General features: G+C 41.1%; 1 protein-coding gene across 2 annotated transcripts; it reads right to left on the bottom strand.

Moving 5' to 3' along the window:
* On the bottom strand, window positions 1-26,975 carry fam91a1 (family with sequence similarity 91 member A1). 2 transcript variants are annotated; one of them, XM_084378589.1, is made up of 24 exons: window positions 26,661-26,975; window positions 24,604-24,688; window positions 23,914-24,065; window positions 21,297-21,354; window positions 19,341-19,408; window positions 19,086-19,199; window positions 18,518-18,608; window positions 16,307-16,369; window positions 15,932-16,038; window positions 15,731-15,769; window positions 13,640-13,752; window positions 13,166-13,275; window positions 12,620-12,732; window positions 12,439-12,525; window positions 12,215-12,344; window positions 9,441-9,589; window positions 8,421-8,555; window positions 7,360-7,473; window positions 7,134-7,206; window positions 5,278-5,424; window positions 4,764-4,880; window positions 4,461-4,584; window positions 4,263-4,332; window positions 1-2,372 (listed from the first exon to the last, which is right to left on the bottom strand). In XM_084378589.1, exons 1-24 carry the CDS (start codon window positions 26,730-26,732, stop codon window positions 2,187-2,189), a joined length of 2,517 nt encoding a protein of 838 aa, XP_084234715.1. In that variant the 5' UTR covers window positions 26,733-26,975; the 3' UTR covers window positions 1-2,186. The 2 variants fall into 2 exon arrangements, with proteins under 2 accessions (XP_084234715.1, XP_084234716.1); XM_084378590.1 differs by having other exon boundaries at window positions 4,764-4,865; window positions 26,661-26,974.
* Between the last annotated feature and the right edge of the window lie 632 nt (window positions 26,976-27,607).

Raw genomic sequence — 27,607 nt, 5'->3', positions numbered from 1 at the left:
AAAAGTTATTACATATTTATTTATACTTTCATATACTTTTTACATATTTATTTGTAATAATAATATGTATCTGGAGCAGAGAGGGGAGATAGAGCATGGATGGAGGAAGGGCATGTTGAAGGAATGTCACTTTCTTTGTTTTTGTTTTTTTAACCCATTTAATTACATCATTATTAACTCAAGTCAATGATATTCACAGTCCCATTAAACAAGCTACAACAAAGATTTCCTAAAATATAGGCTGACATATAAAACTAGCATTTTTTTTAAAACACTGTGGTGGATGTATACCTGGGGGAGGATGGGGGAGATCTGGGATGTACTGCAACTAGATAACAGACAGGCAGGATTGGGGGAAAGAAGGGGAGAGGGGCTCTTATTGTGAAAGGTAGGCGTGTATGAAAACACACCAAAAGTGAGGTGTACAATACACACGCATACACAACATACACACAATAGTTTCTACACAGTCGTCATGCTTCAACGGGACCTCATGGTAAGTCTTTTTTGTCTATTTCAGCGTCACGTTATGAGAAACGACAACCACAAGTGGGTCAAAAACTGCAGATTCCTTCAAAACAATTAAACCTCAACAAAATGGGTTATCACTCTAAATGCGACGCAAAGTATTCTTGGCGCCACACTGAAAATTTGTGACAGACTTCGCACACATTTTGGGGCCATCAAATCTCGGAGAAGCTGGGCAAAGCATTAGCGTTTCCATCCCACGGTTGTGTGACAGCTTTCACAGCCAAAGTTCTCCTCTCTAGACTACAAGCCGCCTTTTTTTTTTTGCAAAACACGATGTAAACAGAATGCCATGGAGAGTGTGGCGGGCCGGCCAAGAGTGCACTGCACACGAACTGGAGTCGATCCAGGGAGAGATGCTGGCAGGCAGCAGTGGCAACAGGCCCGGGTCAAACACACAGACCTGACTGTTCCCATTCTATGCAATTAGGTGCACTTGGTTAATCTTGTTGAATTCTTGAACACGGGTCAGGGTTGGTAGTTAGTGACCCCAATCATGTTGCTTTTGTTGGTTATTTACACTCATTCAAATTCAAATGCACATATAAATCATCTGTAAAATCTAAGAAAGGCAAACATAATTAAACATAAGCAAATCAAATCCAGGGATTTGATCAAAGACCTGGTGGTTTATGATTGGCTGGCTGGCAGTAATAAGGCAGCAAAAGAAAAAAGGTAGGAGAATAAAACAGATTCAAGATTAAAAAACTCATTATACAGGAAAAGAAAATGGTCTTTGGTGTTCTCTTGTACTGAGAAGAAAATGAAAACAAAGGACTAAAAAGAAAAAAAAAACAGCAGTTTCTCTGATGCCCAGTCGATTTCTAATAAGTTTCCAAGAGGAAACACTTTCTGGTGGCAAGCGTGAGCTCTTACATCATGTGCGCACTACGACGAATCCAATGCTTGGAAAAAAAACAAAAAAAACATGACATTTACTTCATCCACAGGTTTGGAGAAATCCTGCACAGTGCAAATAATAAATGCCCCAAATATTGATTACAAGTAAAGAGAAAAGTTTTTTTCTTTTTCATGGTATGAGTTGTGCGACAGTATCATGCATCAGATCACTTAACATGAGACAACACGGGGAGGCAGCGGGGTCTGTATCTGGACTCCACACTTGGTCCTAGAATATGCATATTGTCGAACGATTCCTGAAGAAGTCTGTTCAACACTTGATTTACTTTGTGGGTCTTTTTTTTTTTTTTTTAAAACACCTATTCAATATCAAGCACTTTACACTCCGCTCCCGAGGATCACAACACATCCAGTGATTGAAGGGTAGGGGCTGGTCAGTGGAGAACAGCGCTCGTGTTTCCAGTTAAATGGTGTTCCAGGTTATAATGCTGTTTACCTGCATCACTGTTATATACTGTGATAATAGCACCAACCCAACAGATAACACTGCCTTACTACAGATACGAGGAATCACAGAGGGGAAGAGCAGGAGGGGGTTTGAACTAGTGTCAGAAGGATGATTCCTCATACAGTAGGTATATGACAAAGTGCTGGCGGGGGTTAATTTTCCCATGAGTGGACACTGACGGATACGAGGGCGAGGTTTCTGAATGAGTGTTTCCTTGTGATGATGATGCAGGGTTGGACCTCGATTAAGAATTTCCTCGCGACCAAATCGGGAAGTTTCGGCGGGGGCTTTATGTCGGTTGGTCCTTCTGCAGAGCTGTGATGTCTAGGGGAGGAGGGGCCCGCCCGCTCCACTCCTTCAGCTGCCCGTCCTTGAAGAGGAGGTTGAGGGCGGGCAGGGGGACACCGGACTCCGCCGGGGGTTGACTGAGAGGGTTCGACACGCCGCTGTCCATGTCAGCGGGCTGAACAGTTTCCTGTCAACACAAGGGGCAAATGTCACAGATCAGAACATCAGGCAGAGCGGATGAGATATGTGGGGGAAGGATACATCTCTCCGGCATAAAATAAAGTCAGGAAAGGCGAGGTAGAACAGTTCCTGTCTGATTCATTTCTGCTTTGGAAAACATCCAAATCACATAGACAGGGCTCCAGGATTACTTTTTCCAAATGCAGCACTGGTGCTCCCTGTTGAAAATGTTAGGAGCATCACTTGAATCGTCACGCAACGAAACACATTTTCTCCCATTTTAACTGCGTCACAGATACTGTAAATGCTTCGGTAATAAACGGAGAATTTACAGAAATAACAATGTTCACAAAGTGAAGTGATGCTGTGCGGGTCTTGAAAGGTTTTGTTTTCTTTTGTGATTTTCTTTTTTTTAATTGCTGTGGCAGTCATGGCAACATGTTACAAGCAGAAATGCTGCTGTTTCATATGATATTTGATGATGATTTTAAAAAGCTAAATCACAGGGGACATGTTTGCAAGTGGCACAGTGCTCCTAGTCATAAAATTTTACTCGCAATGTCTCCAAAAATGGTCACAAGATGGCTGCACGTACGGCTGCGACTAACAGTATTTTCATTATTGATTAATCTGCATATTTTTTTCACAATTCATAAAGTTTTTAAGTTGTTTAATATATACAATACTGTGAATTGCTCATAACAATTTCCCACAGCCCAAACTAAAGGCTTCAAATTTCTTCTTTTGTCCAACCAACAGTCTAAAACCCAAACATTTACTATCATAAACGACAAAGAGAAAAGCTGAAAAGCTGGAACCAGCAAAAAAAATGACTGAAATAATTTATCTTTTTAATTAATCTATCATCAAAATAGTTACTCTCAAATGATGAGGTTGAGAGTTTGTGTATAAATGTAGCATGTGGCATGCAGACAGCGCCACGAGGCTCAGTTACATTAGTAAGGTCTGCGACATGGGCAGACGAGACACAAACGAGACAGGACATTCAAATTTTAAACTAAAACTACTTATTTATCATTCCCCTCCATTTTCTATTAAATTGCTTTTCTCTCAAATCTTGATTATTCCTCCTCTTCACACTCACAAATAAGCTTATTTTTCATTATTCGTGTTACTGCTCTCAATTTCAACAATTTAATTGTTTGCATGCTTTTTCATGCTTGCAGTTATTTCTTGGTTTCTCCTCCGACGTTCAGGACACTACAAGTGTGATACACGGCACTCCATGGTTGGCTTGTTAATGCTTTATCTTTCATGTTCCAGTAAAGTTAAATAAAACATTTGCGTCAGTAGATTTACATCCAGTTAGAGGTCTGTTGTGGATCATGTCATGATAACGTTATACTTATGAGGTCGACAAATTTATCAGGATACATACTAAATAGAAATTAGCTGACTGGTGTAAGAATAATTTACTGTATTATCGATCGATTAAAAACAAAAGTCGTAATGAAATACCTGGCAGGAGCGGTCATGGTTGCTGATAATTGTTTTAAGTTAAGTTTAAGTTATATAAAAATCATGACTTCGTTATCTCAAGAAAAAAATACACTTAAGTGCTGCTCATACTTCTTATTCCAAATAAAAGATTTAATTAAGCTGTTTTCTCATGTGAAGCTACTTTCCACAAGATCACAGCTTGAATATCTCATTATCTTCAGAAAACAAATGCATGTCTTTTCCCCACATTGTTGATCTTGACGTTGTATCTAAACCAACAATTTTATTAAATAAATGTAGATGTTTTTCATCAGTCTTGTGTTGATGATTCTAACTGACGTAATATCAAACTGCTGATAGTTTCAACGGTCGTTGTTATTTCTTTTCTGCGAATATTCTCAAGTGGCCGCCTGAAGAGACGGCAGAGTGTTTTTACCTGGAATGACTGAACGAAGCTCAACACCTTCAGCGATAGCTTTCGGCTTGAGTGAAGTAGCTCTTGAAGGCTGAAAAAAACAACAAAGCTGGAGTCTGGCACTGCTTCGACACACGACTTTACAATTTTCTCTGTGTTTTTAAACAAAAGTGAAATTTTTGACGATGCTGGGTGTTTTGTATTGGCTTTTTTTTGTACCTTTCGTTGCAGCACAGTTTGTGCGAGGCGATTTTTCGACACACTTTGCGGTTGAGCTCGGAGCTGAAGAGGGGCATGCCAAAGCACAGCTCAAGAGGGACCCACTCGTCTTCAGAGTTAAGGGCTGAAAGAAAAGGACTGGAACATTCAGTACGGCATGAGGCATACATCATTTCCATTAACTGGGTTTGAACCCAGCATGAGACCTTTGTCACAATTTCCTATGTCTTTCCCGTCTTTACCGTCTCTTTAGACCCTCAAACAACTCTTCAAAAGTTACCAGAAGATAAAAAGTAGACTTACTGTCTGTCTTTACTTTGCCGTCCCCGTTGTTTTCTTCTGTCACAAGCTCAAAGGACTCGGTGCTGCCGTTCGTGTCAAGGCCTCCACCTAGATGGGTGTCCCCTTGAAAAAAAGTGCCTACAATAGCTCAATTACAGCTTGAAGACCATTCAGTTAAGAACCTTCATTCAACTTTTTGAATAAATATCAGTTAAAAGAAACTGTTCACTGTTTTGTGCATGAAATGTATGTTAAACAAAATCTGTGCTCACTGACGTCGGCAAGATTCAATCAGTAAATCTCAAAGTAAAGGCTAACATTGTTCGATCCACGTCCATTAGCAAAGGGCTATCGCAATGAGGGACACAATTATGCAGACAAACAGCATAATTAAACTGGACTGTGAGCAATCTTTATCTAATTTCCACCATCAGTGCCAATAGCCACCAGAGGCGAGGACATTGTTACTAATTCGACTATAGGTCTCATCTCTCAAATGCTCACATACACATTTCATTTGCATTGGCGCCCCTACCTCTGCACTCGGTGCTGTCGCTGGGCCTGCGACGGTGCCTGTTGTTGGCGTTGAGCATGGTGATGTAGCCACACTGATGCTCCAGGTCCACGTTCTCCTTCAGCTTCTGCAGCGACTTGTGCGTACACATGTTGGAGTAGGAGAAATCTGGAGAAATAGTGGAGTGGGAAAGAGACGACACATACAATGTGAGTGATGCTTCCAATCGCAGATACTTCTATTAATGTCTAAATGTTAGGGTATGCATTTTAACCATTAACAAGTTGCTTTTTAGCATGCATCGTTAGTGGCGTTTGGCTCATTATTGGTTATTACAAAGGACTTATTAATGCCTTATTCTGCATTACCATATTCTACAAGTAATAATGAACTAAGCCATTAACTAAGACATTTTCATTAATATCATCCTAATTACTGATAGTAAGGAAACTGTAGGTGTGTTATGAGAAAAAAAACGTAAAGCACTGGGACAATGGTTTTTACATAAAGAAGGAAATAACTTCATGTATAACATATGCAGAATTTAAAAGAAGGCCCAAATAATTAAGTATTTGTCAGAGACCGCGTTTCACTCAGTTCTCCTAACAACTCACACAATTGAGCGTTTTTTTAAGGCAGTCTGGAGACTTTCTCCACAGGCTACAAAGAAGTAGCCTATATTAGTTAGTGTTGACTGTAATTGTAAATTTGACTTGTTGTCCATCAATGTAAATGGTGAAATCAGTTGAAAACAGCTGATAAACGCAGTGCCGCAACAACACTTTTTACAAGGGAAGACTGGGGATATTGCTGTGACTTGTTAAATAATTATATCAGCTGAAACAGGTTGTTTGTTCCCTAAAAGTCTGTTGCAAACATCGACATGTAAGAGAGCCAAAACATGTAATTTGCATTCCAGTAAACTGCATGGAAAGCAGACAGCGTGTAATCTATTCTGCCTGTTGTTGTGGCTTCTTCTTCTTGTTTCACAGAGGACGTCAGTGGGCGGCCTGTCACCATAACAACCATCACGTCCTGCATTTATGACGACCTTGTCGGGGATGCATGAGGACAATCAGCGTTTACACTACAAAATACATGTGGTCGAACGCATCCCTGACCAACGCAACAAGTTGTTTAGATGATTGAATCACAGTGGTGGTTGTCAACACTTGTATGTAGAGCTGTCCAATCGTGTTCGGATCACCCGGGACGCATGTTCATGTCAGGTGTAAACAGCCTCTAAATTAAGTCTTTTAAACTCACAATATGTTCCCTATTCAAAGTGAGGTTTTGCTCATAACTAACTCCCTGGTAGTTTGATACTTAGGTTCTCCTAGTGGGAATTAGGCATTAGTAAGTGCTTTTTAATGACTAAACTAATATGCTCCTAATATGCCTGCTAATAAGCAACTAGTTAATTGTTTATATGTACTTCCATATAAATTGTTAGCCATACAAAATATGTTTCTCCAGAGGGTGGGAGATTCTTAATGTATTAAGGGGATGAGACGCTGGTGTTAGCGTTAAGCTTGAGACACAAATTCACGAAGAAAAGGATTTCAGAGGATTCAAAACCCTTTCATGATGTTTGACGAGTTAAAACCCTCAAAGCCGCCAGAAAAAAACAGCAGAGCTAGACTGAGTTTACGTTAAACATTTGCACACAACATGGCAGTGACGACGTGCAAATATTGAAAAATGTAGTGGTTTACGATCATTATATTATCAGTAAGTAAGTTAATCCTGCTCTGTTTTTAAGACTAGCTTTAAGACTGAATGATTCCCCTTTACATCTACTTTTAACATGTATTAGTGTAACTCATAGGCTGTTAATGATAGTGATTTTATAAATGTATCCACGTATATTAACTCACCTGCTTTCAGATCTTCCTCATCGAAGGGGAATGGGATGTGAACTGTTTCTCCATGACCGTGCATACCGTGACCCTGAGGGTTGACACACATAACAGTACAGTTTATATATCCACACAAGGAGAGCAGATACATACAGTTCAAATCCAAGCAACTAAAACAAAACACCAACTTCCTAAAGAAACCTCATTGTAAAACTGGAGCATGTGTGTGTGTTTGTGTGTTTACCTGGATTAGTACAGCAGAGTGTGTGAGGGCATCGTTGAGCATGGTCAGCACGTTGGATGTAGGCACGACTCCGGGGTCGTGACCCCAGGAAGTGATAAGCAACCTGTCGTAGACCTGAATAGAGAGACACAGACAGGTCAACTGAAGGTTTCTTTTTAAGCTGCTCATCACTGAAACCATCAGGACTGCGACGTTTTGGTCTATAGCATCATGGGGCAGCTCATTACTCACTGAATGGAGTAATGATAAATAATAAGAAGGCTTCTCATATAATATGTAAAGAGCTTGTCAACACTTTTGACATAAGGTAGCAGGAAAGAAAACCAGCAAAAGGAAGGAAAAGCAGCTCAGAATTTAAAAGAAGATAACATTTATATCTTTTTTACAGGTGATAAATAATCTCACTACTATTTATATTAGACGTGGTTTAATTGAGCAAGTGAAAACAAAGTTGGAGGAGAGGAGACATCACTCTTCATCACCTTCCATGACTTCTGCATGTTTTTTCCTACTTAAAGGAATAAAATGAGAAGTAGACAACAAGTAGAAAGCTTTACGCTGCTATAAAAGTGACCCATTTGCATGATATTACCTGTCCTCCCCTGAGAATTTACTGCATCAAACTCTCTTTCGTCCCCTGTCTCACATTCCCAGGATAGTTAAGAAATTCCAAGACCACTGGGAAGCCTTTGAGGAGGAAAACGCAGGTGCACGGTGTGATATGACTGCGATTGTGATGCACCAGGTGCTTTGTTGAGAAACGAGAGTTGATGAACGGGGACAAAGGAAACGGCCTTGAATTTAACCTCCCTCCAGCGCTCTGATTACTGTTCCACCAAATGAAACAGCAAGGTCACAATTTTAAAAGGGAAGGTGTCGAAAAGGAATGAAAAAGCGTCCCGAGTATCGTTTTTCTTATCACACTTGGGACTTTTCTTATCCGGCTTCAAAGACATTTCTGTTGCTTGTACAGTACAGTCTGTATCAGCATGCACTCACTAACTCAAAAGTGCACCTCCACTTGATTATTTATTAGTTTGGTTTATTAGTAGTTTATTAACCTGAAATATGTCCGGCAGTTTTCGGAGCCTGGAGCCTTTGGAGAGCAGCAGCGACGGCGGGCCTTGGCCGGTCACGTGGTACAGGTACAGCTTGAACCAGATGGAGCTCACCTCGGGGATGGCCGGGCCAATGTGCTGTAGGGAGAGTCAAACATGCACGCATATTTAAGTGTGAAGGAGCGGAGCTAATACATACACATGTACACATCCTGGGAAATGTTTCCCTCCATTTTGTTTCTTACATAAACACACACTCAAAATGAAGAGAGGCAAAGGTGATTCAATTTGTTTGTTTGTTTGTTTGTTGGTTTGTGAGCAGAATTACACAAAAACTATGGAACATATTTCCATGAAACTTGGACGGAGGATGGGTCTCAGCTCTGAATAAACCCCATACAGGAATTTTTCTTAGTTTCTTTAACATTGCAAGATTTTTGGACAGTTGCTTTAATATCTCATGGAAAAAAAACAGGTGTATTTAAGTGTTCTATGAGTGAGTACAAGCTGATGCAGATTGAATTAAAGGGGACTGTTGAGCCTTGGCAGAGGTTTGTGCTCTACTGAGTGGCAATCTAGTTGTGTCTATGTTGTCGTAGAAGCAGAAATCGAAGCAGCTATTAGAGATGCGAGCAGCAAACAAAAGAAAATAATTCAGTGAATTCCACTTCGCTGAGTCCCAGCAGTGTGAGAATAAACAGCAGCATGAATGGCACACCAAGAGTTTAACTTCTTTCCCTCGGTCTCTCTGAGCTCAGCTAGGAAGCTGGACTGTGGCCAGGCAGAGGAATTACTCATGAGCCTCGCCTCCTCTCTCTCCCTCTCTCTTTGTGTAGTGTTGTCGTTGGGGGGCAACTGCAGGCTGAGCGCCCACAAAGCATGCACACAGTCACAAATCACTCCGGGCACACAAATGTGTGCACAAAGCAAGAGGGCAAAAACACAAACTGTCGATTAGATCACAACATCACAGCATGCCACACACTATCCTCCTCTGCCCCTCCCTCACTCCAGTTGTCGTACCTGAGGCGTGCAGCTGCTGATGGGTCTGATCTCGTTGCTGAGAGGCGCCATCGAGACCAGCAGCTTGTAGTTCTTGTTGAGGACGCGGCTGCAGGTGGCCTGGTCCAGACCCAGCAGGCTCTCGCAGCGCAACATATCCAAGGGGAAACCTGGTTCGGCAAAAAAGAGCGACGGTCACAACTTCTATAGAGCAAAGTGTGGTGAGGTGTATGTATGTAGTCTGTATACTTGTATCCTCCATGACGTGACTAAAGTAACCGCATAATCGCATGGACAGCGATGGAATGTAAGTACATTTACTGTACTGTCATTAAGTACAATTTTGATGTACTTGTACTTCAATATTTCTGTTTTCTGCTACTTTATACTTCCAGTCCACTATATTTATTTGAAAACTTTAGTTACTTTGCAGATTGCATGCTGCATCAAAGCAAAAGTTGGAATTTTTTAATTTTATCTGCAATCTTATACAAAAAAGAAAAAACACTGATTCTGAAAATCAGAAAAATGCAAATATGGGATGAGATAATTGGATGATTTGTAGTATACAGTACATGCATACATGTAAATACAAATGTATTGCCAGAAAATTGCTTTTGATACTAACATTCATTCAATATTGGATATTTTTACTCAAGTACTATTTGTGTGGATGAGTTTCACTTTCACCAAAGTAATCATTTAAAAAGGTGCAATATGTAAGATTTTTAGTAGAAAACATTCAAAAATTAACTAAAATTGTCAACAGAATATGAAGAAACAACAGTTTTAAGATTATGAGGTCTGTGTGTTGTGTTGCAGAGATACTGAAGTTAGCATGCAAACCAGCCAGTCCCAGCCTGTCTCAGTCCAAAGCTCTGTGCTAGCAGTGTAAACACCAACACTGCCCCCTATTTCATTTGAGCATGAATTTGACAAGATGCCAATTCTTAAATACTGCACCTTAAATATGATATGTTTACTTTTATTGACTATAGTTTTAACACTTCTTGAAGCAAGTGCAACAATTTGGCTAGCTGTTTCTAAAACTATATGCTAAACTAAGCTAACCAGCTGCAGACAGATATGAGTGGATTCAATCTTCTCATCTGACTACAGCAAGAAAGTGTCTCCCCCAAAGATTCTGAACTATTCCTTTTAAATAAAAAGTAGCAGATGATGAAGGTCAAATAAAGCTCCTGGAAGTTAATCTGCCAAGTGTGAATTAATCAGTAACTTGGTTGAAGAGCAGTGTATCACATCCAGAACACACAGTGAGGATCCTTTCTTTGTAGCCGTGGTGTTAAGAAGAGCTCTCTCTCCAAGCTCTCCTGAAAAGAACGTCCTCTCAAAGGACACAAGTGTCAACCTGACATTCTCGTCAGTTTAATAATCACCTCTCTTGCCTTCTAAATATAAAAGAAGCAAGAGGTGTCTACGAGCTCCTGCAAGTGATGATTAAGAGATAAATCAGTGCCAGAGTCGAGTTTCGCAGATGTAAAACACCGACTGAAACCCAGATAAACAGGTTAAAGTGAGCATTAAGACGGTTGTTTCTGTTTGGTTGTTGATTTTTGAGATGCAATGCTAATTAAACTCCATAATTTAGTCTCGTACTTTCCTCTACAACAGCCTCTAATTTGTCAGTGAGAATTCAACTTTCCATCACCATGTGTTGCTGCACTGAAGAGTCGCAGCAAAGTCTGTTAAGAGATTTGTTGGCAACAACAAATTTCCTCACTTCCTAAATGAACAATCATCAGGATCATCACTAGAGTCTTGTATCACTGTGGGCTTCGTTTAGCTTTTGCCAGCAGGCTCTCAGTGCGCTCACTCCTCAGCAGTCGTCTGAAGCAGCAGCTGAGGAGGACTGAGAGATAAGACAATCAGAAGTGAGGCACGCAGCCAAGCCAAACAAACGGCATCTGGTGGCACAACGGTAGCTACATGGAAACTCAGAGATTTGCTCTGTGCTCACTGGAGGACTCGATCTCTGCTGCTCCCCCTGGAGACGCAAGACAGATTTACTCTCACAGAAAGCCTTTGAGTCCAGAAATGCGTGACCAAATTCAGGAGGGGCTACTGACGCAGAGATCTACCAAAAGCAGCACAAATAGAAGATCAAATGGAAGAGTCTCCAGCCTTACTGAAAACTTCAACATGAAAATAACTTTTAAATGCTTCATTAATTATTGACAGAGAAAGGTTAAAGAGTCGGATTGGAAAGTTGTAACGATATCTTTTCAAATATAGAGTGAAGATGAAAAGAAAGTGTTAAAGAGCTTCTGATCTGCTGAAAAGTAGCCTCAGTTACTCAAATCTTGACCGGTGGATATTTGTATTTTTTTATTTACTTGAATTTCATGTGGTTTTTATACCTAACATTTCTGTTTTCCACTGAAAATAATGAGCCATTTGTGCTTTAAATCATTCATCCGACAAACACACTCGTTCCATCACTTTCACTCTGCACCATCACCTCAAATTTCTGTCTTAATGATATGTGCAGCTTTGAAACTGATTTTGAAATAACAATTACGAATAGTCGACTGCGTCTCAACTCCAAAAACCACAAATGCAGAAGCAAAGAGAACTGTGTAGAGACAACAGACCAAAAAAATAGTTTCTGCTGTGAAGGCTGGAAAGGAATCTGAATGAAAATCAGCATGCCAGGTGAAAAAAACAAAAACTCACCTGGCCTGCAAGCTGCTTATTTACCACATGCATAGACATGTACATCTTGATCTTGTATATCCACGAAGGTAATGACAAAGAGGGTGTAACTGTATAATTACCTATATTTGGGATATCAGGTCCCTGATCCTGAGTGAGTTCTTTGTTGTAGCGCAGGAAGAGGATGGTATTTTTCAGGGTCAAGGCGTGGTCAAAGTAACGCTGGGCCTCGCCCTCTGCTGTGCTCTCCACCTGGAGACACAGACACCAGAAAAAAGTGCCTGTGAGCGTGTGCACATGAGCACTAGCAAATCCTTATTTCCTTTGTTTCCATTGCTTTTCTCACCTTCTCCAACTCAGCCAGGAAGCTGTCCAGAGTCTCATCGGACAGCTTTCCCACCTCAAACATGGTCACTGCATGACTCTTCAGGTTCTGATAGTGGGACAAAGACGCAGAGGAATCAGCACGTACAGTCGGTGTTTCCATTAAGTTTTGAGAATCTGTGCGTTCACATGCAGTCACTAACCGGAGACAGGTTGCCCATCATGAGGAAGGCTGTGAGGGTGGAGTCAAAGAGGAAGGCGATCCTCTTTGTGGGTGCGGCTGGGATGCTCAGGCTGCTTACGCTGGCTGTGTCTGCTACAGAGACATTACAGAACATTAATGCATGGAATAAAAACTGCATCACTCTTAAATTAAAGATAAAAGCTTCTGAAAATGAAATGTGTTCAAACCATGTGCCTTACTAAAATAGTTTACATTTATTTGATTATTAACATGTAAATGTGGTTGATGAACAGCCACTTTGATAACATCCAATTTGTTCATCCGAGCAACCCAACGGTGCCGCCTCAACATGCATAAGTTAAAATTAGACTGAAAATGAGACCCTTTTAGACAAACACTTCTGAGCTTTCTGGGGGATTAATTAGCGGGGCTGCTTCAAAACTTCTCAAGTAATGTTCAGGAAGTGCTTTGCGTGCATACATTAGGATGTGTATCTATCTGCTTACACTGCAGAGTTTGTGTATACTGTACGTGTGTGTGTGCGTGTCTGTGTGGCCAGACGGACCCTGGTCTTCCAGACTGGTGGTGTCGGTGTCGGTGGCTGAGGAGCCTCCCTCCATGACAGGACTGCCCTGCTCCCAGGACAGCAGCATCTTCTGAGGGTCCATGGTGCTCCTAACACAGAGGACGGAGCCACAGTGATATAAGGATAAGGGAAACTACATTCAAGTGTGTTTACAGGTCTTGGTATAGTACTACTGCGTATGTGAAAAAGGTTAGCAGCACTGTAATTTCTCCCTACATGAGAGTAAATATCCTAATATCCCAATATGTATAAGATTTAATCATTCATCAGTTTCCCTTACTGTTTTATCAATTTTAAGACTTTAAATTAAATTTTTGAGTGAGAAATGCATCTAGAAACATAAAACAATGCAAGTTAAAAGGACAAACACAGTTCAACACATGGCGCCACTTCAATTACAGCATGCCGGCTGAAATTGTTGACATTAGAGCTGTCTGCGCAGCCAGTACATACCTGAGTCTGTTTACAGATGGGGCGTTCTTCCAGGTGGGGTGGAGCTGTTCTGAGTTGAACACCTGACCTTTCTTTACAGCGAAGCCGAGGCGACAGTACATGGAGACTGCATTCTGATAAAAAACAGTAGAAACAAGACGTTTGAACCATCTTTGACATCATTTGTCTGATGCATGTAGATATCATCACCCTCAAGGGCTTTTAGTATTGAGGTGAGTTCGACTTTAGGAAGAGGAAAGAGCACTGATGAGGGAATGAGAAAGTGAGAGAAAAACTGGATTGCGGTATTCACTCACAGTAAAATGATTTCAGACTGTCGCTGAAAAAGTTGGTAATTTAAGCTCTCTGTTTTTTACACCAGATTTCTTCCTGAATGAATGCTGGTGTAACATCGTGTAATATCGACTCAAACTGGTGAGATGCCAAAACCCTACCTGATTTTTAATCACAGATTGTTTTTCTCCAACAGAATTCAACTACATTCAGTCATGTGTGCACAGGAATAGAAATACATTATTAAAACAAAAAAGATGTTTAAGCATTCAAAGTATATTAAAGTAAATAAACAGCCACAAGGGTTCAGGTTTATCTATACCTCTAAACGTGACCACTTCCCTGTATATAAGACGACAGCTTCTGTGTCACATGGTCAGATTCTACGACATCAACATCGCCTTGTGAGGGTCTAAAAGAGCCCAAAAACTACCTGAATACTCTTGAGCGATGCTCTTTTAATGCCCGAAAGGATCTACAATAAAAAGTCATTACTTCATGTCTGGTCAAATTTACCTTATAAAAGGAATAAAAAAAAGGTAACACTGTGTACTTTCTACTAAACTACCAGCTGGCTTTTTCATTATTTCCTTAATTCATGGTCGTCAACTTGCTTTGCCATTAAATCTTTTATTCAGACTGAACAGGCCGCCTCAGTCAAGTATGGCGGGCCCGATTGCTTTCTACCCCTTAATGCTCCGGTGGTGCATGCTGAGGTCAACTCTTAGTCACCCTCTTATCATATCAAAAGAGGCACGGCGAGGAAATTTTTTTAAGTGACTCAGGCCATGAGGAGAAAGTTAAACTGGAGTCACGACGGGAAAAGTTGGACACAAAGGAGACCTCTCAGACATCTCAATCATCTCTGAAGTTACATGGTTTTCTCCTGGGAGAATCGTTGCAACCGCTGCCTTTAACCACTTCTCTTAAGTGCTACTTTTCAGCGACAGCAATGAGACTAGACCGAGAGCACAGGGAGGGGTGCTTCAGCTCGTTACACTGGAGGCCATAACACTGAGAGGGAGTTTAGCTCCATGTCTGATGAAGAGTGAATATGAAGCTATGGAAAAACTGGGTCAAACTCGAGCACCAATTCAACTGGACAATGGCTGCTCGGCCCTCTGGTAGAGTCATGGAGGCATGTTGGACCTAATCTGAAAAAACGCGCGTGTGCATGTGTGTGTGTAACAGTCTACCTCTCAGGTGTACATTTGTGCAAGTATGTATCCAGAATGAAACACACAAATTGTGCAGAAATATCTTCTTGCGAGGCTAAATAATATCCCTGATTCTCTCTCCGATTTTCCACCTATTTTATTCAAAATGCCTACAACAACTAAAAAAAACAGCAATGCGATTATACTACAGTAATAAACTGATGTCGTATATATTTATACAACAACGTGCCGGCACACAAAGTTAACAATAGCATACCTTTGGAAAGCAAATTCAAAGGAACAAGGAATATAACTGAAAAATGATTTTAATCTCTCGGATTTGATGCCAAACTTAAATCTTAATTATCTGGCTCCAAAACATAAATTACAAAAAAAACAAAACAATAAAAGGCTGTAATTTCTTTCTACTGTCACACTGTGTGCCTCCAAGCATACAGAGAGAGAAAAAGCACGACTCAAAATCTCCTCAAATCCACAGTGGAAGCAGAGAAAATTACCTCTGCGTTCTGTCAGTGCCAATTTTGAAAGTGGGGCTAAATTCCCCAGATCTGCCACTTCTCCCCTCCTCTTGTGAAAAAAAAGTACTTTAGTCTGTACATTATATTTGGAGTCTCATATTCGGCGACAAGTGGATACCAACCTTCACTAAGTCCAAGTCAATCTCCAACACATTCGCCAGCTGAGAGGCACAGGGGGAGGAAGGAACAGGAGAGGGAGAGAGAAAAAAAAAATAGGACTCAGTTGAAAAGCTGATCGATAAACACATACACGGACACAAAGTCACATTACATTCCAAGAGCGGAGCAGGCAAGGACAATGAAACACATTTCTAAAAGCCTACCTCCGCTACGTTCGTTTGCTCATCAATGGACACAAAGATTTTGTAGAGAAGCGTTTCAAAGTAATCGCCCTGGACGCGGTTCATGACAAAGCCTTCCAGCGGGGGCACTGAGAGACACAAACAGTGAGGAACAACTATGAAAACATTTCACAAAGAAAGTCTTTTTTTACATTGTTTAAACTTGAAATAAATACTGTATGTACCTGCAGTATAATGACACTAAGAGGCATCATTTCAGATCGGTTCATTACCCAAGACGCTCACTCGAGCTCCCAATGTTACAATTTGGGTTCATACATTGTTTAGTCAAGATAATCACTCACTAACACACACAGACACACATACACACACACATTCACACACACACTGATGTACCTGAGATGCAGCTGTCATCAGATATGGGAACATCCACGTAGATGAAGCCCCGATTGTACAAGCCTGGAGTACAAAAACAAACACAACAATACTTTGTGAGAATAACTTACATACTTAGAGTAATACCCATTAACATCATGTTCACAAAAACAATCCTACGACACAAAATAACTAGTTATTGTAGAACATTGTACATACAGTACAAGAAAGGTGAAATAAAATCCAGCCAATCAAATCTCATTAAAACAGCTGCTTATATTCAAACTGCTGTGCGTCTCCTGTATTTAATTGTACTTGTTCCCAGTCACCAGTTCTCCTGAGGCAGAGGTTCATCTCTGTCAAACTGCACTCTAATTAACATATAAACTGCATGGACACAACTTCAGTCCCTGTGCTTCATCTGAGAAATTCACACCAGCAGCAGGCTGATGTGTCAGCTTCTGTGTTCCTCCATGCTTCTTTTGTTTTTTTCAGGTGAGGTGAATTCATGCTGTACCAGCAGGCAGATATAAAAAGTCATACCGATGAATCCATCAGCATCTTTCTGTCTTTAACGTCTGTCGCCTGCACAAATATCTTGGTACTGATATGGCAATATATCATGATACTTCCTCTTGACATACGATCAGTGTGTGTGATAAAGAGGCACTAAGCTCAGACTTTTTTTGGAAATTGATTCATCACAGTTGGCGTCTGTGAAACCACAGTGCAATGAATAAATACATCATTAGTGCACTTTGCCTATTTAGAGTTGTAGACAGATGTCGTGATGTGTCATTAGATGATCATTGTATCGTGATACTATCATTATCGCGGGCAGTGAATCGTGAGTTGCAGGGACTACCACTTCTGTGGTGTTTCCAGGACCACATTTTGCAATGATCTCACACGCACGTGGAGGAGGGAGAGGAAGAGAGCGTGAGAGAGAGGCTGCTCTCATTCTTTTGATCCAACTATCTTCTTTGTGTCCGTGGACAAGCATTCAAAACGCAAACAATCTTTTGTTGATACAACAAAGCTGGTTGAAAATTGACAAAGTTCTGGTTTAAGATGCAATGTTGTGCCAAAGGATGGGGATGTACGGAAGCACTAAAGGGCCATGCATTCATACATTTTATTTCCTCCATTTTCCTGTGATAACGAGTCAATTTAATTTGTTTTCTCGAGATCTCGAGTTATTATCTCGAAATAACAACTGCCATTTTCCAGAGATAACGAAACTTTGTTTTCCCGAGATAACGATATAATTAATTCGAGATAAAACAAAAAACAAAACGATAGTGTAGTATATTAAATCATTGCAGGAAACATCATTCAGTGTAGCAATGTCAGAGGAGCAGGAGCATATCGATCACCACGTCACATATCTTTTCAATCAAGGTCTGATAGCATTATGCATTATGCCTTGCTATTACAGATAATATACACATTAGTGTGTGTAATCTAAAAAGACAGTTAGCAAGGCTTCAGCTATATCAGCGGCACAATTTCAGTGAGCCTGATGTCGCTGTTAACTACATTGCTGACCAGCTACGAGGTCCCAGGCGTCTCCATAATCTCAGGCCTATCATATCTTGAATCTCGAATTGATTATATCGTTATCTCGAGAAAATTATCCCGTTATCTCGGGAAAACGGCAGTTGTTATTTCGAGATAATAACCCGAGATCTCGAGCAAACAAATGAAATTAACTGGTTATCACAGGAAAACGCATGAAATAAAATGTATGAATGCATTGGCCCTTTACGGCTTCCGTAGGGATGGAGAGGGGGATGGGAATTTAAGAGTAAGTTAATTAGCAGTGGTGTTTCAAATGTTAAGTCCGCTTTGAGTCTTCCATATATAAAAATACACATAACAGGTCCAAGACAACAACACAACTAAATTTGGCCTCAATTTTAGAGAGTTTTTACAAATGGAATTACAACTGAATGAAATGTTCATTTACTTTTGGCAGACTGGGAATGAAACACAACATCTAAAAACAGACCTAACCAATCAATTAAAAAGCCAACTGCACTTAACTACATGAATAAATCAAAAAACATATTTTGTATTTTGTTCTTGATGAAAACAGTATTAAAACAATCAAAGTTGTATAATTAGGATAATTGGAATACAAGGTGTTGACACTATCTATAATTTAATCATGACTGACGTTTGCAGATACAGTTGTTTTAAATTAAAATACACTACGTGACAGATACTCACTTAAGACCACATTGTACTCCATTGATCCAGCCAGCTGAGGACCAGAATCGATCATCTTATCAATGGCTTTCTTCTCTGCTGAGGAACAGATCTGTAATAACGCACATCGAACATTAGAGTACACCTGTACATGTTGGTTCGTATCCATGCTGCAGTCTCTGGAAGGATGAGGCATTTGCATATTATAACTATCTGGATTACAGTTTTCCAGTGTTTCTATTTTTTTCATGCGAAGAGGAGAAAAAGTGTTGGAAACTTGGCAGGTATTTATTTTTAGGCAGGTGAGATCTCCACAAGCAGTGCAGGGGCTCATGGGATGAACGACTGTAGCTTGGTGGGTAATGTGCATGAATTTCAATGAAAGCTCGGAGTAAAAATCCCACCGACACACATCGTTCTCTCGCTTATTTTGTAGATCGTTGATTGGGATGGATGATATCAGTACAATATCATCCATCCCAACACTGATCCCAGCCTGCTGTCACTAAAAGTAAAATATCTAAACACACATCTATTATCACATTTAACAGAAACGTGGGAAAGAAACGACACAAAGCTCTTATCTCACCCTGATGTCGTCCTCAGTGATGTAGCCTGTCTGCGCCACCCACCACGGCTCCACTGAGATTTCCACTGGTTTGGCTGGTAGCAGGTCCCGCGCCGACTTCCTGCGGAAGAATTTCTGACAAGAGAGACAAACGGGGAAGCAGGTGACTTGAGATTGGGTAGGCTTTTTGACGAGGTAACCAGGGCGATGCTAACTTCCTGGTAAGCCTACAAAAATTAATCATCCCTGTTGCTCTCTATTAGAAACACGTCTTACTTTAGAAGACCTGCACTGGTTCATCAGGTCGATGTACTGGTTTCTCCCGATGCCAAGCAGCCGCAGACCTATGTGAAGAGAAAAATAGCAAGTAAATAAAAGTCAATCATGCTTCGGTAAGCGGTCATGAACTTGTAATCGCTGCACATTTACACTAAGGCAAATAAATCAGGCTGCTGCAAAAGTGTCTCTGGCCTTTTTCAATTATAGCCTCTGAGGCTTATGAAAAAAAAAGAAAGAGAATTACAGCAAGTAGCAAAGTTTGAGAATATGTCTTTCTGGATGTTTCCATCTTCATATTGGAGATTTACTTTGCAGAAAGAAGCAGCTTCACCAGTGGTGACAGTGACTCATCCAAACTCTGCTGAGGGAAAGCATCCACACAAATACCCACACACCCTCTCTACACACACAGAAGCAACAGTAATCCATCTGAAAAACATACACAGACGGTTCTCTGAGAATAATAACAGTGAGCATGTGCATGGTCAGGGTCAGAAAATAGTGGGCCATATAGCAACTTTTATGGCCTTACTTGTGCAAAGCTGGGCACATTTTGGCTCCAACTACCACCTTGTCACCTCCTCTAGCCTATGACGCACCGGTCTGGAAGGGGCAGAGCTAACAGTGCTGGGACAGCTGCCAACACAAACAGAGACCACTAAGGGATTTTGCATTTTCGGCATCCTAACGCAGCACAATCCTACACGCGAATCATGCTGTTTCACCGAGACTCAGACACAACACGCAAACATCCGCCTACGTAAACCTCTCGCTCTCACAGCCACTCATCCACCCACTTCTGCATGACACACTTCCAAAGCTCCTCCAGGGAGATTAGAGGAGAGCGGCCCCTGCGTGCACGGCAGCCTGCCGGCAGCCTTCTGTCTCCACAGCGTGAAGGTCCTGTACTGCCAGGACTCCGTCACTCATAAGGCCACAGCCAAGGCCTGATTCACTTGACAGCAGAAAGTCAAAGGATGCCTCCACTGCTCTTACACTCGACTTTCAGCTTTGACGCAGTCTTGATCTGGTATTGTGATCCAGTAACAAATTGGTTTTGTTTTGAGATGTGATTTTAATTCACCATGTAATGGGATTTAAATCAGCTCATCCAAAAACCACTTGGCAGGTGCTCTGGTTAGAAACAAAGAAATGTTCTATGTTTATTAGAAATGCTAGTCAGCTTCTTTTTAAACCATTTCTCATTCATTATCATTATCAGTCTTGGATTTGTTATTCAAGAGAAGTAGTAGTGGGCCTTCCTCCCATCCATCCAGTATTTAAAAACTACAACACAGAATCAAATCAAAAACAGGTGCCAATCTTTATCCTCAACACACAACAAAAATTACCTTACCACCTGAAAAACATTTAGACACATTTGAATTTACTTTGTTAGTTAAGCCAAAATTGTAAATTGGACTTTGCATTTGAAAAGCAGTTTCACAAAGGTGAAAAAAACAACAAAGCACAAATTAAGAAAATAAATCTACCAATTATTTTCCCAATTAATTGGAAAAGCTAAATGTGACATCTTCCAATAGCTCGTTTTTGTTCTCCCGACAGTCCCAGACCCCAATATATTAATCTTATGAGTTAAAACACAGAAAAGCAGAGAATTCTCACAAATGAGAATCACTAAACAATTCATCTATCAATCAAATAATCTATTGTATCAGCATTAGTTTAATGACAGTGCTAAAAACTGATATGCACTATGAATAATAAAACAATGTCAGGTATCTCTAAAGTGCCCCTCAAATGACCTCCTGACCCTCATTCAAATCCCTAAGCATCCTAAAGATTTTTAACTTTTCACTGTGACTGCTTCATCACCTCATACACTGACAGCCCTTTTAAAAAAAAGAAACAGAGACACAGAGAAAGCAGGAGTGGGAGTAAAGTTATTTCAACATTGTGGGTGAAAATGAGGAAAAAAGGGCAAAAACTCACAGTCAGCAGCAGTGAAATTGGGCAAGGAGTCGTAACTCTTCTCACTGTTCATAATATCCTGGAGGTGCAAAAAAAAGAAAGGAAAAAGAAGACAGGGAAAAGAAGAATTAAACTCATTTTTCCAGTCCCTCTTCCTGTGTCCTCCTGCCTCTGATTAATAACAGGATTTGCAGATCTGGGCAGCCGTGCTAATTTCTACTCCCCATTTTCATTAAGTGCTTAAGAGGGATTATCAGAATATGACATAGCCTTCGGCGAATCAGTGGCCACAATTAAAGCTCGGTCAAGTTTGGTTTGGCCCGCATTGGAAAAAAGGGAATCCATTTTAACGGTTTGTAGTTATTCCTGTTTATGAGATAAGTCATAAAAAAGAACATTGAGCACATTAGTCATATTTGTTCTGACGAAATGGGAAGTAAATGTGGCAGCTAACATCTGCACAGACACTGTGAGGTAATGGAAATACATCTGAGGACATTATGCAGAGAAATTACAAAACAATCATCTGTAATCAAGAGATGTGGTGAGCAAAGATGGCTGATTTAATATCCCACAGCTCTAATAAGATTTGTTGTTGTTGTTGAATCTCATAGACTTTATCCTCCTCTAAGAACTTTTGTAGAAAGAAATTTGTGCAGCTACACCATTATTATATATAGGATCAGTATGAATATAGGGAGAACCTGTGTGCATCTTTGGCAAGCATGAGCTAGTCGTGCACTTCACATGTCATTTGCATGTAAAGGTAGAGGAAAAACTGTTGCTACATAGCCAATAAATAGAGCCGACAATACAAAGCCAAAGCTTTCACTGACAGGCTCAGTATTGACTAACTTTGATACAATGGGTGGCGGTATGCACCTTTAAAGTCGGTTTGCAATCTGCCAATAAACTCAGAGGAGAAAGAAAGACATTTGACATGTTTACTGTCGATAAAATGTTGTCTCCTTTAGTAAATGTATGCTATATGAGTGAGTCATGCACTTGAAATGACATGTTATTTGCATGTAAAGCTAGAGGGAAATGGTTGCTATATAGCTATACTGTAGCTATACACACCTTGATACAGTAGGTGGAGGTATGCACCTTTAAAGTTGGTTTGCAATCCACCAATAAACTCAGAGAAGAAGAAACAACAACGGCAACAAGAATTGCACACCAATATAAATTTCCCATTATGCGGCCGATACTCTGCATCCCTAAAAATCTGAATAATTCTATGTGGTATGGCAAAACAACACTCCCAGCCGTGTGAACACATGGTCTCAGTAATCTCATTGAGAATGTCAGAGTTGAAGGAGAACCCGGCTGATCTCTGACAGACTGGTTCTCTGTGAGCTTGGATGTGCCAGCCTCAGACTACACACTGAGCTTCATCAGCGAGAGTGATCCCAAACTGACTGCAGAGCTAACACAGAAGATTTTCTCTGGGTGTGTTTTCTCGTCCTCTTTGTCTCCCTTAGCTGAACACGACACTCCACCAGACACTGACTGACACCTAGTGCCTGACTGAAGCCAAGTCTATCAACAGAGGAAAAACACTACAGTGCATGCTCTCCTAAAACTGCACAATGTCTCGATATATCTTATAATTAAATGTACTCTATGGCGAGGTGATGTTTGCCATGTAATTTTAAGTGCATGACTCACTCACGCTAGCCAATGAAGTACACAGGTTTCTCCTTTATACATACTTGGGAAGGTCTATTGATACGGTAACCACTTCCTGTAAGCTTTAATTTTGGAAGTGTCTTCTATAAAGATGCTGTAAGCCTTATTTTCTAGTTAAAATAAGTGTTAAATAGCTCTTTATTCATACTGTAATCAGTGAGAAAGAGTGTTTGGTCAGGAACCCGTGTCTGTCCTCCCCTCGCTTATGCAGTAAAGGAGAAAAGACATTTCCTGGTATCCCTGCCCACTTTATCCAATCAGGACAGTGATTTGGTGGCCTTAACAGTGAGAAATCTTTTTCGTTTCTCATTAATGTTAGCTTTCTAGCCTTTCCATTTCTGTATGCTAAAGGTTATACGTCCGTAAACTTTTGCTCATGTTTGTAGTTTATTGTGTGTTTGTAGAAGCTTATTTTATGTTGTTTATCTGTCCTTTAGCTCTTACGGTGTTTTCTGAAGAAAAGAGTGTAACAGAAAGGAGTGAATATGATCTAGATCTAGTCAGGTGTACCATATGATATGGTGTATTTCAATAATCCAGGTAACAAAGAACACATAACGCTGACAGCAGGGATCTGTAAAAGGCTCAGATTCTTATTATAATGGGTTCTGGGATTCCCCGTTTTGTTGGAAACTGCCTTTTCTGCAGCGGTTTCCAGGGATGCTAAAATTGAAGACATTGTTCAATTTAAATTACTGGATGTTTTCAAACCAATTAGAGAATCTTTGCTGCTGCACAATAAGATCTCCAGCTCTGTGCCTTTGAGTTTACCCAGCTCATTGTTCTGAAAGCACAGATGAAATTGTGGCTGTTATTGTCTAGGGGTTTCAGATGGAAGCAGCGCTGCACTCCTGACTCAGATGCTGCGCTGTATGAGAAGCTTAACCCCCCACATCAAACCCCCATCCTCGCTACTCTGTTGTGCAATGCGTCAGAAGTTGCTTACCTCCATGATTCCTATGTAATATGAGAATGGAGTGACTCGCAGCCCTTTGACCATGATGTCAGACAGGTGGTAGGGGTACAGCATCAGGTGATCCCGGCTGTACTTCAGAAGCTCCTCATAGTACTTGCGCTCATCCTTCCTCACGTGGCGCACTGCTCATAAAACACACACACAGCAGCCAGGTCACGGCCTGGGGTGAGTGTTCATACAGTAACATAATCTAAAACAGATCAATCCAGGTTAAATAAAGGAGTATTGATCCTGAACAAGCTCCAGAAGGTCACAATTAATTACATTAAGTGTTTACTATTACACAGCTATTAAGAGACTGTTATGTTCAGTGACATATTACTTAAGTTGTATTATTATCACTTTGATGGTTACTGAAGACAAAGATGCTTAGGGACAATGTCAATATACATAAATCTTTTTGAATGAATTAGGTGCATCTAGGTGTTTCAGACACATATAATGTCTGAATAATGACATTTATCCCACCATGTTGACAGTAGGATTTATTGCAGGGCTGTTCCTTTTAGCTAAATGCACCAATACCCTGCCCTATACAAGAGCTATAAAATGGAAGAGGATCTGTTCACCCTGTTGTCTTTTAACATCGCACCTCATCATGTTGTGTCCTCTAGTAAAAGGTGTATGTTTAGCACTGGCTTGAGGAACAAACTTCCTCACCTAGGTTATTGCGGAATCGCAGCTGGTGGCGGATGCTGTACAGCAGCACATATTTCTCATACTCGCGCTGAGAGTTCCCCAAACTCTGCAGAGGAGAAAACACAGAACACAGGTGAGGACCATGTTAGATTTACCTGCAAAGAGGCAAAATTAGCTCAATTTTCTTGCAATGTGTACAGTATCAAGACAATTCAAGACAATGATATCAAAACACTTTAACTCAGTGTGCAGTTGTGTTCACCGAGTGTTGTTTTTAAATGGTTTAATTCTGCATATTTTGTGTGTCTCAACATCAGTGCAAATGAGGAAAACCTCAATGATTTCTTGAGAATTGAATGAATGAATGAATGAATGAATGAATGAATGAATGAATGAATGAGTAAATTTTCTGGAATATTTCCCAAGGCCAAATTTAATGTGTGGCAAACACATCAGTTTGTGGATATGCAACCGATAGACATAAAGCTAAAACAATAACGGTTTAAAAACAATATTTGGACACAAGAATCAAGACAGAGGTTCGAGTTCAGGCAATAAAGCAGTGCCCATCTTAAGGCTATTGATATTGTGCTAGTTCCAAACAGATATTTAAACAATGCACCAATCAAAAACCCCAACACTGACCTTATTAGGTGGATCAGGTATCAGGTATGATGGGGCCGATCCACTTTAAATTCACCTTCTTTAAAGACTGATCGATACATGATTTTTGAGGCCAATATCGATGTAAAAAAGTAAAAAATTCTGATATTGATATATCAACCAATACACACATGTTTTGTAATGATCCCTTGAATGTAGTTATCAAACACTTGTGACAAAGATATGTAACAGAGGCAGGATATTTTACAGTTGCTTATGCTTTTTCGTTTTTTCCTTTTCCTTCAGTGTTTATAGATTCTCGTGCATGCAAAAGATCTTGAGAGTTAAAAAGGTCAAAGTCTGCACCAACAGAAGCAGCCCTCTCCCACAGAAAACACTGCTCCTGAAATGCCTCGTCAGTAGTCCCGCCTTTAATTCTGTGATTTTGGGACACCACATTAGGCAGCATGTCACATATTTGCATAATTTACATCTGGCAGCTAGTTCGCACATTTATTTAGCTCAGCTGCTCTGTTGTTGTTGGCGTTGCTGGGTCAGGCATGTGTGAGCTGACCAATCACGGGAGACTTAGTATTCAGGAGGGCCGGCTTAAAGAGACAGGAAGGGAATACAGTGCTGCAGCGCTGGACAGTGTGAAAGGACGGATGTGTTTTCTGAGCACTAAAGCACTATGCCTAACGATATATCTGTGTTAACGGTTCATTGTAAAATCCACTGTTTGCAGTTAGTGCACATTCACTCAGTCACAGTCACTGTCCTCTGAAACTTGCATCCACACAGTGAGGAATACAGATGTTCAATTTCAGGGATAAAGACACTGAGAAGAACTTGGAAACTTAGTGCAACCCGACCATTTTTAAATACATTAGCACAAACCCTGGAGGTCTAGAGGCACATTGAAGTTTCTCACTGTTTCCGCATGGTAATCCAGTTTCGGTGAGGATGCACATTGATGCTCACACAGCAGCACAAAGCTCCTGTGTGTACTGTACATCCACCCGCCTCCACTTCACCACGACATGTTGGCGTAATGGCTAAACGTTCATGCAGGAGGAGGGATCACTGCAGATTATTAAACAGTAAGACATCCCACATATTTTTTCGACATTGCATTTATATTGCACACTGTGCACAAAGGACTCAATGTACGAATCTGCAGGTGACATGCACGCGCTAACATCACGTGGCGCCATCTATCAAACAACCAGTCATGTGACGCCAGTGAGGTTAGGCAGAGGCAGCGTAGCTTCAATGGCTGTAATGCAATGATGGTCAACTATGGCTCCGGTGAAACCCCTGCCCGCAGCACAGAGGAGGTTAGCGAGCGGTGCGACCCTGACAGCTGCCTCTATGACAGAGAGCACTGCGGTGACATTGACAGGTTCACCCCCACCCCCAGGACACAGCGGTGCTCCCCTCTCACCCTGCCCCGTGGAAACGTGAACACACAGTACCTGTTTGACATTAGCTGGGAGCTTGTTCCACGGATAATTCTGCCTGATGTGAAATTCCACGTCCGTGTTCATCGCTAGCTAGCTAGCAGGCTACAAGCAGAATCCCTCGAGACGATCGGAAACGGGCTCTCGGGCAAGTCCACGGTGACTTCACCCTCCCCCGACACCCAACAAGCGAGCGAAGCGTCCCCCCCGATGCGAAGAGATGTTTTTATCCGGTGGTTATTTTCCATACACAATAAACGTCCACTTCCTTGTTGTATTTTCGAACAAGCCGTTCGTCACGCTCGTGGCCACGTTCGTCACTTCCTGTCGAGGCGTGACCCGTCGCTGTGAATGGAGCTCGAGAGCAAGGAGACGGATTAGAAGTGATGGGATTATCAAATCTGATCAGTGTCAGGGGATTTAGAGTTTCACCTGGAAAAATGTTTCAAGACACTCAAAGACATCCAGCCTGCTGAGCATGATGTCAGGGGTTGTTGAGATCATGGACGTATTAACCTGCTCCAGGCCGCCAGGGCAAAAATTAGCAGCTGGCCCCCTGCAGAGAGCCGAAGCCACGCCCCTTCCGGTTTCCCTCATGGGACTTTATTTTGGAAAAACTTTGTATGGTAGTGAATGAAGAGAGACAAGTTTGGATTGTGCCATGAGTCACACAGATGATGTTTGTCAATTAAAGTCGCAGTATGTCAGAAAACACTTTGAAAATACGTCGTTATAAAGACTACAGAGCAAACAGATGCGTTAGTGACGTCCCCTCGTTGAACAGTCACCAAACCCGTAATTTAAACATTGTAGAGCTGGTCCTGTATATTAGCAGCTCCCAGAACTAACAAACTACCCTTTCACATAACTGCAGTTGTCAATATGACCAGATTTGCTGTGATTATTATCTTCGTCAATACTTTTTCCATGCAGAGTTGGCGGCCATGTTGGTGTTGGTGATG

The sequence above is a fragment of the Pagrus pagrus genome, assembly GCF_965226575.1.
Source record: "Pagrus pagrus genome assembly, chromosome: 17".
In the NCBI taxonomy this organism is placed as follows: Eukaryota; Metazoa; Chordata; class Actinopteri; order Spariformes; family Sparidae; genus Pagrus; species Pagrus pagrus.
The sequence above is the reverse complement of the archived record's forward strand: the minus strand, read 5'-3'. Positions and strand labels throughout refer to the sequence as shown.

Excerpts from the sequence above, each read along its gene's own strand:
- fam91a1 (XM_084378589.1), bottom strand. The coding sequence starts at position 26,732 with ATGAACACGGACGTGGAATTTCACATCAGGCAGAATTATCCGTGGAAC. Across the intron at positions 12,526-12,619 it reads TGATGGGCAACCTGTCTCCG|AACCTGAAGAGTCATGCAGT; the intron begins GTTAGTGACTGC and ends TCCCACTATCAG. Across the intron at positions 12,345-12,438 it reads TCCTGGCTGAGTTGGAGAAG|GTGGAGAGCACAGCAGAGGG; the intron begins GTGAGAAAAGCA and ends CTGTGTCTCCAG.